The sequence below is a fragment of the Sus scrofa genome, chromosome 2 (genome assembly GCF_054392235.1).
Source record: "Sus scrofa isolate SSC_HxYL_T2T_F1_AM1 chromosome 2, Sscrofa_HxYL_maternal_Yorkshire_Landrace_v2.0, whole genome shotgun sequence".
Lineage (NCBI taxonomy): Eukaryota > Metazoa > Chordata > Mammalia > Artiodactyla > Suidae > Sus > Sus scrofa.
Window position 1 is genome coordinate 5,958,405 of NC_139384.1, and position 14,063 is coordinate 5,972,467.

At 55.6% G+C, this 14,063-nt stretch overlaps 1 protein-coding gene across 6 annotated transcripts; it reads right to left on the minus strand.

The window, feature by feature from the left end:
• Positions 1-331: 331 nt before the first annotated feature.
• Positions 332-9,544, minus strand: PELI3 (pellino E3 ubiquitin protein ligase family member 3). 6 transcript variants are annotated; one of them, XM_003122491.6, is made up of 8 exons: positions 9,417-9,544; positions 8,159-8,311; positions 7,538-7,609; positions 5,362-5,491; positions 4,691-4,792; positions 3,192-3,386; positions 2,692-2,880; positions 332-1,348 (listed from the first exon to the last, which is right to left on the minus strand). In XM_003122491.6, the coding sequence occupies exons 2-8, from the start codon at positions 8,308-8,310 to the stop codon at positions 779-781; spliced, it is 1,410 nt and encodes a 469-aa protein (XP_003122539.1). In that variant the 5' UTR covers position 8,311; positions 9,417-9,544; the 3' UTR covers positions 332-778. The 6 variants fall into 6 exon arrangements, with proteins under 6 accessions (XP_003122539.1, XP_013849507.1, XP_005660715.1 ...); XM_013994053.3 differs by having other exon boundaries at positions 8,159-8,396; XM_005660658.4 differs by lacking the exon at positions 7,538-7,609.
• Positions 9,545-14,063: the final 4,519 nt, after the last annotated feature.

The following is a 14,063-nucleotide window of genomic DNA, read 5'->3' on the forward strand; positions in this document are numbered from 1 at the left end:
CTGGGGCTGAGCCCGGATGCACCTCCTCAGTGAATCTCTCTCACTCCTCGCTTTCCTACCCGCCAGTGAGACCGGCTTCACAGCTCCCGATACTTCTCGGATCCTAGCACACAGGAAGCCAGGCTGTCATTCAGTAATTTGGGCTGGCATCCACTAGCCTGCGAACTCCACCGGGCAGGGAACCAGGTCTGACTGTCTCTGTGTCCCCAGATCCCATTTGGCAAGCAGTCCAGACCGCCGTGGGGGCTCAGCGGATGTCAGTCCCCGCCTGCCGCCCACCCGTCACTCACTCGGGGGCGGGAGGCGATGCACGCACGTGGGACGCGCGGGATTTGGGAGGGCAGCTGAGCGGCAAGGTTTATAGAGGAACCCAGAGCAGCAGCAGGGCGATGATCTGGAGCTGGGTTGGCAGGCTCAGGGCACAGCCAGCCTAAGCTGGGGGTCAGGGGCTCCCGGCCCCTTCACTCCCCCAGGGGCACAGTGTAGGCGGCATGATGTGGGATGCCCCAGGACGGGCTGGGGCACAGGGGTGGGCTCCCCTCCATCGGCCGAGTGAGAGCTGGTGCCGATGGCCCCATTATTCTGACTGGGGATAGGAGTCGCGGGGACCCCCTTCGGAGTCAGAGTTAAGAGAGGAAGGGCACAGCCCATCCAACGCGTCCATCCGGCTGGCTATGTGCCAGCAGGTAGAGTCCCACATGCAGAGCTCCCTCTGGGCTGCAGGAGGTGGGGGACCTGGGTGGGCAGGCGGGCGCAGCAGCAGGAGGCCCCAGGGAGCCTAGTCCAGCGGCCCCTGGAAAATGAGGCGGACACAGCCATGCTCGCCAGTGAGCCAGGCCCCGCAAAAGGGGCAGGCGGCATGGAAGGCGTGGGTGCCATGGGGCAGCGGCGTCTGAGCCCAGTAGCGGGCAGTCTTCTCGGAGCAGACGTGGCCGCAGGGCGCAAAGGCGTGACTGGGCGGCCCAGGGTCCAGGCAGAGGCCAGCCTCCTGGCCGAGCCACAGGGGCACATAGGGCCCCACGAGGCGGCAGAGAGGACACTCGCGCTCCTGGGGACCCCGTTCTCGCCGGCAGCCCCAGCCATGGTAGCCGTGGACGTGGCCGCAGCGGACGTAGACCCAGGGCTGCTGCTTGTCGGGTGCAGTGCGGCCACGGGCCGGGCTGGGGAAAGCCAGGGTGCTGAGGCCCACGGGACACTGGGGCCGAGCCGCGTTTGCTTCCTGCCGCTGGGCCTCCAGCTGCTTCAGCGTGGGTGCCCGCAGCAGCCCCGCCGGCGTGCGCCACAGCAGCGTGGCCCCACACAGGTCGATGAGGGAGCCGTCCTGCAGCACGTTGGACTCATTTTCCACCTGCAGGGGCAGCGGAAGGGCCTTAGTGCCCAAGAGGCTCCTGAAACCCCTGCTATCGGCCACCATCACCCCAGACAAGCCCCCCCCCCCCACATCCATCCCACTGAACCTCCCTGGAGGGAGCACCCAGAACCAGTGGTGCTGGCTCAGGCAGAGGAGGGGTAGGGCTGGGGCAGAGGAGGCAGTAGGGCTGGGACAGAGGAGAGGGGAGGCCTGGGGCAGAGAAGCAGGAAAGACTGAGAAGCCATGGGAAGGTAGGCAAGTCGTCCCAGGCAGGCACCATTGCTTACTCTCCGTGGAACGTGGGCCTTGGTCACCTCATCTGTCAAATCAGAAGGTCTAGACCAAAATGAGGGTTTTCTAAAACATTTTCCCAGGCTCTCCCCTAATGGAAGAGGCCAGAAAGTCCTCTGTCCAAAACACTGGGGACTTAGCTCAAAGCAGCTGTCCTAAGGGCTGTGGTTAAAAGCAAGGACTCCGGCACTAGATTGTCTGGCTGAAAGTTCCAGCCTCACCATCGTTTCCTAACTCTGTGTCCCTGGGGGAGTAACTCATCCTCTCTGTGTCTTAACTTCTTATCCTCAAGACGGATTCTGCTTCCCTGTCTAGCAAGTGGTTCTCATGAATCCATCAATGTAAACACACAGAACAGTACCTGGAACACAGTAGGTGCTCAATAAGTGTGTACTAGTGAAACAGTCACAGGCATAACTTGAAAAAATAATGTTTCCTCAGATCTCCCCATAGAGTCGATGCTCTGGAAACAAAAGCCATGCTTTTCCTTGGGGTCTGGCATTTCCTTGCCCAACTTGCTCATACAGAGAAAAAACTCTGCGTGGGCCATTTGAGGCGCTTGGCCCCGCGAACCTCACATTAATTCTCTGATCTGTACCATGTGGTACGTTCACTGTCACCTGTGTCAGAGCTTCTCAAGGCCCTTTCCTGCTGGGAGAGAATAAAGCTAAGCCCGTGTGAATGTGACAGACACATTACAAACTGCCAACACTTTAGGCTATAAATTGCTCACACACAGGCCAAGTGTCACCCTCGTAAGAGGGTGTGAATTTTTAAGCGGCTGACACCCCACCGCCACTTGGTCTTGCGCGGTGTGTCTGTGTGCGCCACTTCCCACCCCCCCACGGACCTCTGGCAGTATGTGGGCTCTACTTGCAGATGCTGGTCTGGTCCCCTCTATGGGGACAAGAGGCAACGCCCCCACACGGAGACTGTTGGGGCTCCCTTGTGCAGCAGGACGAGGCCATCGCCCAGCTCGGGCAGGGGGGAAGGGCAGATTGGAAGGGCAGGGAAGGAACGGGGAGGGGGTCAGTGAACAGGCCACCTACCAGTTTCCCCCGCTGCTGTGCCGAGCGGCTGTCCCTCAGAGTGTACACATTCCCACAGACCGAGATCTCCCGCCAGACACCTGGGGCTGAGTCCTCAGAGAAGCCGCCGGCTGGGTGCATCACCAGCACCCCGTTGGTGGTTAAGCCGTCCATCAGGCCGTCGGGGGTCCGCCATTTGGCTGCCCGCTCCTAGGACCACATGTGGGATCAGGTCACATCCCCAAGCGGCCCCCAGCAGGCCAGGAGTGCTGCCCTCTACCCTCAAGCCCAGAGGTGGCCCGGAAAGGACCGGGACTGAACTGGTGCTGCGAGGCCTTGGGCGTCACTTGACCCCTCTGAGCCTGGCTTTGCTCGGTTGTTAAGTGGGGTTGCAAATCCCTGCTTAGGTCATGGCTAGGAGTCAGGCGGGTCCCTCCCCCCAGGATGCCGCCCCTCCTCAGCCTACCCCTCGGCTCCCTCTCAGATGAAGTGCCCGTCCCTCCTTGGGGGGGCTCACTCACTCCAAGGAAGATGTTGCTGGAGGCGTCGAAGCCAGCGGCATAGATGCGGGCGGTATAGGGCGGCCTGCGGTCACAGAGGATGCGGCAGGCGTAGCGGGAGATCGTGCTCTGGGCAGAGGGGCCCTCAGCAGCGCCCCCTCCAGGCGACGTGTCTGTTACCACGAAGTCAATCATGTTCTCGGTGGAGCGACCAATCTGTGAGGGAGGGAAGGGTTAGCACAGGGATGCTGTGTGCGGAACTCACTCCCAAGGGCTTCCCAGCCCAGGGTTCCCAGCAGCTGCTCTGCGTGCAGGGTCACCGAACAATGAGGGGACAGCACCATCCCAATTCCCCAGGCTTCTCCTTCTCTGTCTCCCCCACGGTTCTCAAAAGCACCCCACTCAATAAAAACTAGTTGATTTGCAGATAGAACAGTGAAAGGGTAACTGACACCTATGGTATGGGAGTGCTCAAATACTAGTTTAAAAAAATAGTGAATTTTTGGTATTTCCTATAAGCTTTTTTTTTTTTTTTTTTTTTTTTTTTTTTTTTTTTTTTTTTTGTCTTTTTAGGGCTGCACCTGAGGCATATGGAGGTTCCCAGGCTAGGGGTCTAATCAAAGCTGTAGCTGCCGCTCTACACCACAGTCACAGCAACACCACATCTGAGCAGTGTCTACGACCTACACCACAGCTCATGGCAACGCTGGATCCTTGACCCGCTGATCCAGGCCAGGGATCGAACCCGCAACCTCATGGTTCCTAATTGGATTCGTTTCCACTGCGCCATGATGGGAACTCCTTTTTTGTTTTTCGTTTTTTTTTTCCTTTTTAGGGCAGCATCCACAGCATATGGAGATCCCCAGGCTAGGGGTCAAATCAGAGCTACAGCTGCCGGCCTACACCACAGCCACAGCAACACCAGATCTGAGCCGTCGGGGACCTACACCACAGCTCACGGCAACGCTGGATCCTTAACCCACTGAGCAAGACCAGGGATGGAAGCTGCATCCTCACGGATACTAGTCTGGGTTCTTAACCCACTGAGCCACAGTGGGAACTCCTCGTGCTAAGCATTTTATATGCAGTACCTCACCTAAGCTTTCCTAACAATGCCATGCAGCCCCACTTTACAGATGAGGAAACCAAGGCCCAGAGAGGTTATGTGGCTCTTGCCCAGAGTCATCCAGCTGCTAATCAACCGAGCTGGGAGCTGAAGCCAGGCAGCAGGACTCACACCACACTGTGAACCCCTAAGCTGCATGACTCTCCAGCCCGGGAGCGCAGGCTTGGATTTGAACCTCGCTGTAGCCACTGACTTGCTGTGTGGCTGGGAAGTCAACAGCCCTTACTGGGATATCCTGCTTCCTTCTCCGAGGAGTGGTCCACTGCCCTGAGAGCCTGAGGCACCTGCCCTGGGGCCTTTGGTCTGCCATCCTCCCCCTGGAACACCTGCTGAGCTGAGCATCCAGGCCTCATGGCCCAGAGGCCAGAAGACTTGGGGAGGTGCCCGAGCATACCTGGAACATGTCTGTGTCACTGTCGTGTGTGTACTCAACTATGACCGAGTGGCTCCGGGACAGTGTGTACGAGATGCTGTGCTGGCCACGGTTGCTCAGTGCCTGGTGACAAAAAGAAGAAGTCACTTCCCTGGGCCTGTGCCCCGGAGACACGTGAGCCTCTGAGCCAGAAGCTGGAGCCCAAAGCTCAGTGGCCACTCCCAGTCCCACCCTTTGCAGAGGGTGCATTGTGCAGCTTGCACTTTACACGGGATACCTTTAGTACCCTGGGGCCACCTGCAGGAGACAGGGTTCCCATTCCCCTTTGACAGGTAAGGAACCAAAGCTCAGAGAGGAGAAAAATTCTCACACGGCTGGAAACAGCAGAGCCCGAATTCTAAGCCCCAACCTCTGAAGCCAAAGGCTTTCCCTTTGTCATTGCTGTTGTGACGGACACATCCCCGCCCTGAGCCTTGGCTGCTTCTGAGATGATGCTGACCACTTCCATCCAATGGATGGGCTCTGGTGGTCAAGGAAACGCTTTTTGCCGGCTGTAGCCCACTGCAAGGCATCTCCATCAGCACCATCTCTCTGGTGGCCCAGGGTGGTGAGTGGAGACCCCGTGGGCTCCCCTGCTCCCAGGGCAGGACCAGGAAGACCAGCACCCAGGTCCATTAGGACGAGCTGCTTGCCTTGGAGACGAGCGGTGTGGAGATGTGGTGCATGACATCTGGCTTCACTCCGTTGGCATGTGGCCGGCGGTTCAGTGCCAGGCGACTTCGACGGCGGCCCTTGTCCCCACTTGCCAGACACCCATTGTAGCTGTGGATGCGGGAGTTAAGAAGAAAGGGTTGCAGAGAGAGAGAGAGAGAGAGAGAGAGAAAGTGAGCCTCTGCCAACTTCTGGACAGACCCTACCTTAACATACAAGCCCTAGAACCACCCCAAACTAGAAGACCCTACTATTTCAAATTGGTGCCTTTAGGGAGTTGGGTGGGGGTCAGAGTATCTTCGAAAGGCCTTTCATCCAATTAACCAGTGTTTTCCGGGCTCTTGAACCATGCCTGGCTAGGTGCTAGGTGCTGGGGTGGCATAGGTAACAAGCTAGAGGTCAGTTCTGTGCCCTCAGTGGCAGGGGAGGGGGAGGTCCTTAGTTTTTCAAGGAACCTGGGTGCCACCTGCCAGACCCAGGCACAAGCCAAGGTCCTTAGTTTTTCAAGGAACCTGGGTGCCACCTGCCAGACCCAGGCCCTGGGATCGGGTTTCTAGGAGAAGGGACACCTATACTGGGCCTTGAAGAACTAGAAAGGATGCACCTTTAGCAAACTGTCATTTATCGCAACACAAGTACTACTGGAAACCAGAATGAAGGAAGGAAATAGACCCACAATGCCGCTACCTCCATATATCCACACACGTCAAATCTCTACCTTCCTTTCCAGCTCTTGTCGAGAGGGAATGAGTGTGGAAGGCAGAGATGGGATGAGTCATAACCTTGATCCCTGCCATGTGCTGGAGCTGCCGTGTTCCTGGTGCTTTGCAGTGTTAATTACCTAATGGAATCTATGCAAAGTCCTGCCAGGCAAGTAACTTTCTTCTCATTTGACGAATGAGGAAAAATGAGGCTCAGGGAGGTAAAATGACTTGCCTGAGGTCCCAGGCTCTTCAGTGGAAAATGTCTAGACTTGAACTCGGGTCTGTCTGACTCCAGCCTCTTTTGCAGAAGACTTGCTGGATGGAGGGTTCACCCTGAGCGAAGGCCCTGAGGCTGGTGGGGTTGGGTGAGATCAGAGGGATGATGTGGGTGGTGAAGTGCATCTTCTTGGGAAGATGAAGTCGGTAGGAGGGCCCCGAGCACCAGGCTGGGGATTCTGGACTCTGTTCCATAAGCAGTGGGGAGCCACGGAAGGTTTGGCAGCAGGGAGTGAAATGGATGAACGGCTGCCAAATACGGGCAAGGACCACTTGAATCAGAATCTTCCCTGCCCCACACAGGGAGGTTCTGGTTCTATACATTTGGAATGGGCCTGTTAATGGGTATTTTTCAGTGTGCTCTGCCGGTGGCTCTGATGTCCAGCCACGGTGGGCTTTCGCTGCTCCGCAGAGAACAAATGACAGTTAAGAGGGCCTACCCTCCCCCCCAGGGCTGAGCCCTCCCCCATCAGTGGCCTCACCCTCAGCTGCAATGCCTGCTCTTCCTTTGGGACAGCACGCAGCTATGTTTCTAATGCAGGTACCCCTAAGAGGGGCATCACTTTTGCCCTTGTAAGCTCTTCCCACATAGGGTGGGTGGGGCAGTTCCCTTCAGGACACAGGCTCTGGGCTTGGACAGATAAACCTGGCTCTTTCACACATCACACACCCTTTTTAAGATGGGGCTCATTTATCAGATTCATTGTGAGAACTAAACAAGATAAAGCATTTAAAAATGCTTGGCACAGAGGCATACATCTAGCAAGTTCTTGATAGATGTTAGCTATTGTTGTTACCACTGAAAAAACTAAAAGCACGTGGCATGTACATGTCAACAAACAGTAATCATTATTATTTCTAAATAATCATCACAGTGGCAACATAGTGGCTCGGGTACTTTCTTCAGGGCAAAGAGAGAGTCCAAAAGGAGGTACAGAGGGGGGAGGAAGGAGAGGAGCCTGTGCCTGGGGCGAGAGCAAGGTGGATGGTGCAGGGATCCTGGTCAGGAGAAGACCAGGAAGAGATGAAGTCTACTCAGCCATCAACTCACGTCGCTTCCTCTCCCCTGGCCTCAGTTTCCTCATCTGTAGCGTGAGGGTCAGCTGTGGCTCAGTGAAAATGCACTAGAACCTAAAGTAAGAAAGACCTGGGTCCAAATCCCAGCCCTGCCACTTACCAGCTGTGTGCCCTTGGGCCAGTCACTTCCCCTCTCTGAGCCTCGGTTTCCTCACCTCCTTCCTCACAGCATCTTTGTGAAGATTGAAATGAAATAATGTCCATGAAAGGGCTCGGCACAGGCCTGCCTCCCAGAACACTTGGTATACGTGCCGGGCACTGTTTTACGTGCTTTGCGGAAATCACCGCATCCATTCCTGCTGACAACCCTCTGAGTTATTATTACCATCGTCCCTACTGGTAAACGGGAAAACAGAGGCGCAGGGAAGTTAAGCAACTTGCAGAGGCAGGATGTGAAAACCAAGCAGTTTGGATGGCGTACCAGAGTTCTTCGCCCCGGACTATACACACTACATGCTTTATGAAAGGCAGCTGCCGTTACTTTCTTCTGCTCAGAAACTTAGGGGGGCAGTTAGAGTTGTCTCAGTCATTTATGAAAAATGGGAAGATTAAAATAACAATTGTGAATTGAAGTGGATTTGGGCAATTTTGTCTCTCACCTGGGAGGGGGAGGAGGGACAAACAGCAGAAGGCTGTAAGTGGGGTGAGCTGGGGTGCTTGGTCTGGCTGTCCTGTGGGGTGCCTGGTGTCCCACCCCTCCCCCGGAATCAGGGAGGCTCACCCCAGAACGATGAGTTCACCGTATTTGATGGGCTCCTCCCCTGGCTGTGCATCTTCACCGGGAGAAGAGAGGATGCAAGAGCCCTGGTTCTCTGGGTGCTGGAGGTCTGAGGTTCGGGGGGACCCCACTTCAGGGTTTCCTTCCAGCACCATTCTGGGCAGAGTGAGAGAGAAGAAAGAGAGCTTTGCAGCCTCTCATCCCAACGCCCCTCAGTGCCAGCTGCTGCAGGCCACCTAGGCTGAGACCAGAATGACCTTTCACCCACACTGTTGCTATGGCAACCACTAAGCTGACAGGGTTGCTGGAATACCCCAGAAGGGAGATGGATGGAATGGAACCGGGAGGGAGGGGCCACAGTCAGAGGGTCAGAATGTTCGGCAAGGCCAGAGGGATGGACTGGCTTGGGTGGCCAGAAGCTTCTTTTTGGCCAGGACCTCAGTCTGGGATCTGCTTGGGAGAAAGGCACCCGCAGGGGCTGAGGGCCCTTACTGCTCGTCTTAGACTCAGTTCCTGGGTTTTGCTTTCAGCCCTAAGACCTCTGAGTAATCCTTCGGTCAGGTTCTTGGAATCTACCTGTCCATCTTAATCTTTCTGCCCCTTTGCCAGTCTAGGCCTCTGTCTGTTTTCTCAATGACTCTCTGTCCCCACCGCTGTCCTTTTCACCATCTCTCCCCACCCTCCTCTCCATCTCTGCCTGTCTGACCACCTCTACCTCCTTATCCATCTGCCTCAGTCTCCCTATCTTGTCTTCACCCTGTGGACCCCTCCCAGGCGGTCGCCCCCTCCCTCCCTCCCTCAGGTGTCAATCTGCAGTCCCTGGGCCGCCCCGGGTCTCTGGAGGCCTGTGGGGGCGGAGCTCCCCCCTCCCGCTCGGGCTGCAGCAGAGCCTGTCTCCGCAGGAAGCCTGTTTGGAAAACATCTCCGCGCAAGAGGGACTGCGCCGGGGCAGGCCGTCGCCCCGCGCCCGGGGCAGGTACAATGACAGCCCAGCGCATACGCAGATATACACCCGGCGGCCCTTCCACACAAACACGCGCGCGCACGCACACAGTTCCGCACAACCCGAGCCCCGCGGGCAATGCCCAGACGGGCGCAGAGCCCACCCTGGACCCGCGACAGCAGGAGCGATCGCGCAAAGAGCCACAGGCGCCCGCCCTCGGACCGAGTACCCCCGCCACTCAGACACACAAACACGCCCCCCGCGCCCGCTGGGGCCCGCCTGGCGAAGCCCGCGCCCCCTCCGTCCCGGCGGCCTCACCTGGCCGCGCTCCCGACCCCCGCTCGGCGCCGCCTCCCTCTGTGCCTCGCCCTGCTCGGCCCAGGGGCCGCTGCAGCGGGATGGGCCCGGCCCGCGGCGTCTCCGCGCTGCCTCGTCACGGGGACACCCGGGGCCCAGGGAGGGGTATGAGCGCGAACAGCCAAGCCCCACCCTCTGCCCCTAGGCCCCGCCCCGTGTAAGCCCCGCCCCACCCAAGACTCCGCCCCTTGCGGCGAGCCTTAGCCCCAGTCGGCAGAGACCCTCCCATTCTCGAGATGACGCCCCTTATATGGCCCCGCCCCGGCCCTTGGAAGCCCCGCCCACCACTGTCTTAGAACCGCCCCCGCCCAACTTCGCAGCTCCAGGACTCTCAGGCAGTTTACCAGAACTCCCTCCTCCAGTTCGGCTCCCCAGACCACGCCCTAATTTGGGGGGACTCCCGGGTTCTCCCTGAGACCCTAGCTTACCCTCACCGACCACAGGCTAGGGTCTTGGCACTGGGCTGGAGGTCCCTTTCCCTGCCTTAGTCTGGGGACTCTCCACTTCCTGCCCGAGACCCCGCCTCCCACATGGGGAAGCCGCGGCATTAGAGGAGGAGAGAAGCAGGGGCGGGAAGGAGAAAGAGAAGGAAAATACTAGAGGACGCGGGGGAGGGGGTGTGCGTCTGCAGGAAGGCCGAGGAGAGCCGCTGCGTTTGACTCCCAATTGCAGACCCGTCTTCCAGCTCAGCTTGGCTACTTTCTCACTGGGCGGCTCTGGCCACCCTCCCCACCCCATGTCCAGGAACACTCCCTCCCTCCAGCTTGCACAGACCACCCGAGATGCCACAAAGAGAATGGAGACTTTTGGGGGTTTGTAGTCCCCTCTAGGCCTGGACTTGTAAGAGAATTCCTCTCTCTGTCTGTGCCAGGTGCTGTGTGCTGTGATTTGAACAAAATAAGCCCTTTAAGAGAGTTCCCGTCGTTGCTCTGAGGTAGGAAGTAGATGGGCCCCTGGGCTGAGAATAGCTGGGACTTGTTAGGCTGAGTAAATTGGGCCTTGTTTCTCTTTAACTCTTAAAGGAAAAAGTTAATTGCAGGAGCCGAGCTCTGCTGAAGTGGAAAAGAGATGACCGGTTCCATCACTCTTGGGGTCAAGGAGACCTCCCCAATTACACATACGCTGTAAGACTCCTAGGGGTCGGAAAGGGAGGGGGCTCCAGGCCATAATAAGTCCTGCCAAAAGATGTGCATACCTATTGGGGAGGGTCCCGTGCCCAGTCTGGTATGAGAGATAAAATAAGATAACTGGCCAAAGGCAAACAAAGACCCGGAAGAATTCTCCTATATAAGTGATTTAAATCACCTCTCTGGTGCGCTCCTCACTGGGGGACACTGGCACCCACACTCCTCTACTTCTGACTCAAATAAACTACTTCTCTGTGTGCTCTCCCACATGTTGTAAGGTGACTCTAACAATAAACTTTGTACCTATTTTCACAGTCTTTGCCTCCTTGAAACAGTCTTGCTTTCAACAGGGGGCAAGAGTCAGGGCAGTTCTGTCTTAGCCTCTAGCTAGTCTAGTGGCTGGGATTCCTGGTTTTCAACCAGGATATTCAGGTTCAATTCATTTCCTGAGCAGAAAATTAAGATCTCGCTCCAAGCCATCACTCATTGCTGTCTTTCTGAGATCAACTCAGCAGTAACAAACCCGACTAGTATCCATGAGGACATGGGTTCTATCCCTGGCCTCACTCAGTGGGTTAAGGATCCAGCATTTCCATAAGTTGTGGTGTAGTTCAGAGATGATCCTCAGTCGGAGACAAGGCTTGGATCTGGCATTGCTGTGGCTGTGGGGTAGGCTGGCAGCGGCAGCTCCAGCTCTGATTCACCTCTACTCTGTGAACTTCCATATGCCGTGGGTGCGGCCCTTAAAAAAATAAAAAAATAAGCCCTTTAATTCCTGGGAAACCAGTACTATAATCACCCATTATACAGAAGAGAAAGCAGAGATTTAGGAAACTGACTTCATCATGGTTATTTTTCTAGAAAGGGGCCAAGAGAGGCTCTCAGCTATGTGACTTGAAAGTCTGGGCTCCTGACTTCTCCACCTTGTTGCTGTGACTCAGGATGGCAGGATGGCACTCGGAGGTTTGGGGCAAGAGAGACCCAGAGATAAATCAGATAAGATCCCTACAGCTCGTTATCCCTTGGTCTGATTGGAACTATAACCAAGAGCTGGGGGGAAGCCCAGAGGTTGGACCTTGAAGTGCAAGTTTCATTGAGGAAATCAAGGAAGTCTGCACAGAGGAGGTGGCCTTTGGCCCCAGTCAAGAAAGATAAGTGAAATTTGCCCACACATTCCAGAAAGGGAGCACACTTCTCCTCTGTCCCCCCAGTTTGTTGCTTGAGAAGCTCCCAATCTCCAAGACTCCTCCTGGACCCCATCACCCACCACATCCGCACACCCTACTAACTCCCACAGCTAAAAATAGCCCAAGAGACCAACTGTTTTGCCAACTGTTCTGGGGCCCCAGCAGCCAGATGAAACAAGAAGGCAGCTGACAGCACACTCTTTGAGGACAAAAGCACTCATTAATCAAAGAGAAACTCCCTGAGAGGCCACCTCCGAGCAGGCTGGATGGCTGGGCTGCAGGAAGCAGGTCGTACAAATCCTGCACCACAGGATAGCTTCCATCCCTGAATGCCTGCAGCATGCTCACCTGCATGCCGGGTGTGCACAGCCACAGTAGGACACGGGGACAGTCTCACTCTCCTTTGCACGCCCAGCTTCCAGCACCTTGCCAGCCAGAGCAGGCCGTCTGTGAACATGTACTGAATTACTATTAGAATCCCCAGTTTAGGAGTTCCTGCTGTGGTGCAACAGGACTGACAGTAATCTCTGCAGGGACAGGGAGGCGGGTTCCATCCCCTGTCTGGGCGCAGTGGGTTAAGGACCCAGCGTTGCTGCTGCAGCTGTGGTGTACTTCGCAGCTCCAGCTGGGATTCGATCCCTGGCCCCAAACTCCCTATGCCCCAGGAGCAGCCAAAAAAGAAAAAAATCCCCAGTTTGCAGATGAGAAAGCTGAGGCTGGGGGAGGGGAGCAGCCAGGCAAGTATGGAGCTGAGGTTTAACCAGAGCCCCGGCTTCCCCTAAACTGAGGTGAACAGCAAGGGCTAAGAGGGGTTCCAAGGCTTTGTCCCAGGAGGTGTGCATTTCTTCTGGGCTGGAGTGCTAGGCTCGCAGCTGCGTGGTAGGCACGGCCAGATCACAAGGGACCTCTGGGAGCATGGGGCGGGCCTGATTCCAGCCTTGCATTGTCCAGATCAGGGACAGGAAGGGCGAGTTAGAACACCACCAACACACAGGTTCTCAAGTCGCAGCCTTGATTTCTGACTCTAACTGCCGTGCTCTATCCCAAGAGCTCCAGCTTCTGAATCTCTCTAGGCCTCACTTCCTGTATTTGTAAAATGGGAAAATGGGATACAAACTTGCAGTATTATTTTGAAATCCTTTTATTCAGCCCCCTTCTCCTCTCTTCAATCTAGATCTTGAATCTGTTGCTTTTTGTCTTTTTTTTTTTTTTTTTTTTTGTCTTTTAGGGCTGCCCCTGTGGCATATGGAAGTTCCCAGGCTAGGGGCTGAATCAGAGCTGTAGTTGCTGGCCTACACCACAGCCACAGCAATGCCAGATCCAACCCCTGTTTACTATCTACACCACAACTCATGGCAACACCAGATCCTTAACCCACTGAGCAAGGCCAGGGATTGAACCTGTGCCCTCATGGATGCTAGTCAGATTCTTTACCGCTGAGCCACAATGGGAACTCAGAAGCTGTTGCTTTTTAAAAGAGGGGGCTTGAGTTCCCTGGTGGCTCAGTGGATTAAGGATCTGGCATTGTCACTGCTGCGGCGTAGGTTGGATCCCTGACCTGAGAACGTCCACCTGCTGTGGGTGTGGCCAAAAAAGGAGGGAGGAGACAAAGAAAGGAATAAGATGAAGCCTATATTTCTTCAGTTCTTGAATTCAAGTGCTCAGAGACAGGGGCTGGCCCAAAACTGTTTAGAAAAAGGATTATCATTTTCAAAAGATTTTGAAAACAAAACAACAACAAATTCTTTCTGGGCTGAGAGATTTGCAGAGGAGACGATAAGGAAGAGCTAAGATGCTGGGCTCTGCCTTTGAGGTCTTGTCGTAGGTAGGAGGGTGAGGCTGGGAAGGGACTGACCCTTCAGATAGATTGTGGGGTCCAGAGCCCAAATTACCTTAAATAAGTTTGTGGCACAGTTTATGTTCCCGGACATTCCTGAAACCAGTAGAGAACTCAGGTGGCAATGGGTGGAATTTAAGAGCTGGCGGGGGTCAAGGAAAGAGTCAAGGAGAACCCTGCCTGAACCACTGTCATTGCAGGTGACTGCGGGCAGGCATGCGCAAGGCTACCATCCCTTAGGACCAACCACAGAGGCTTTAACCTCAGGCTGTGGGAAGAGGGGATGGATTTCATTAAAATAATCTGACCAGTCACTAAAAAAGTAAATAACAGTAACAAGCCCTGGTGAGGGGCGGAGCTGGACAAGGGTCAAACTGTCACAATATATGTAGGTAATAAATAAACTCTAGGGGAATGAGAAATTGCAGTCCAATGAGAAATTGCAAGTCATGCAAAG

Bases quoted from the DNA above. Each gene is read 5' to 3' on its own strand.
- PELI3 (XM_003122491.6), bottom strand. From the start codon at position 8,310: ATGGTGCTGGAAGGAAACCCTGAAGTGGGGTCCCCCCGAACCTCAGAC. The intron at 7,610-8,158 runs GTGAGCCTCCCT...ATCTTCACAAAG, and splicing joins GGTGAACTCATCGTTCTGGG to ATGCTGTGAGGAAGGAGGTG. The intron at 5,492-7,537 runs GTAAGTGGCAGG...CCGCATCCACAG, and splicing joins GGCCCAAGGGCACACAGCTG to CTACAATGGGTGTCTGGCAA.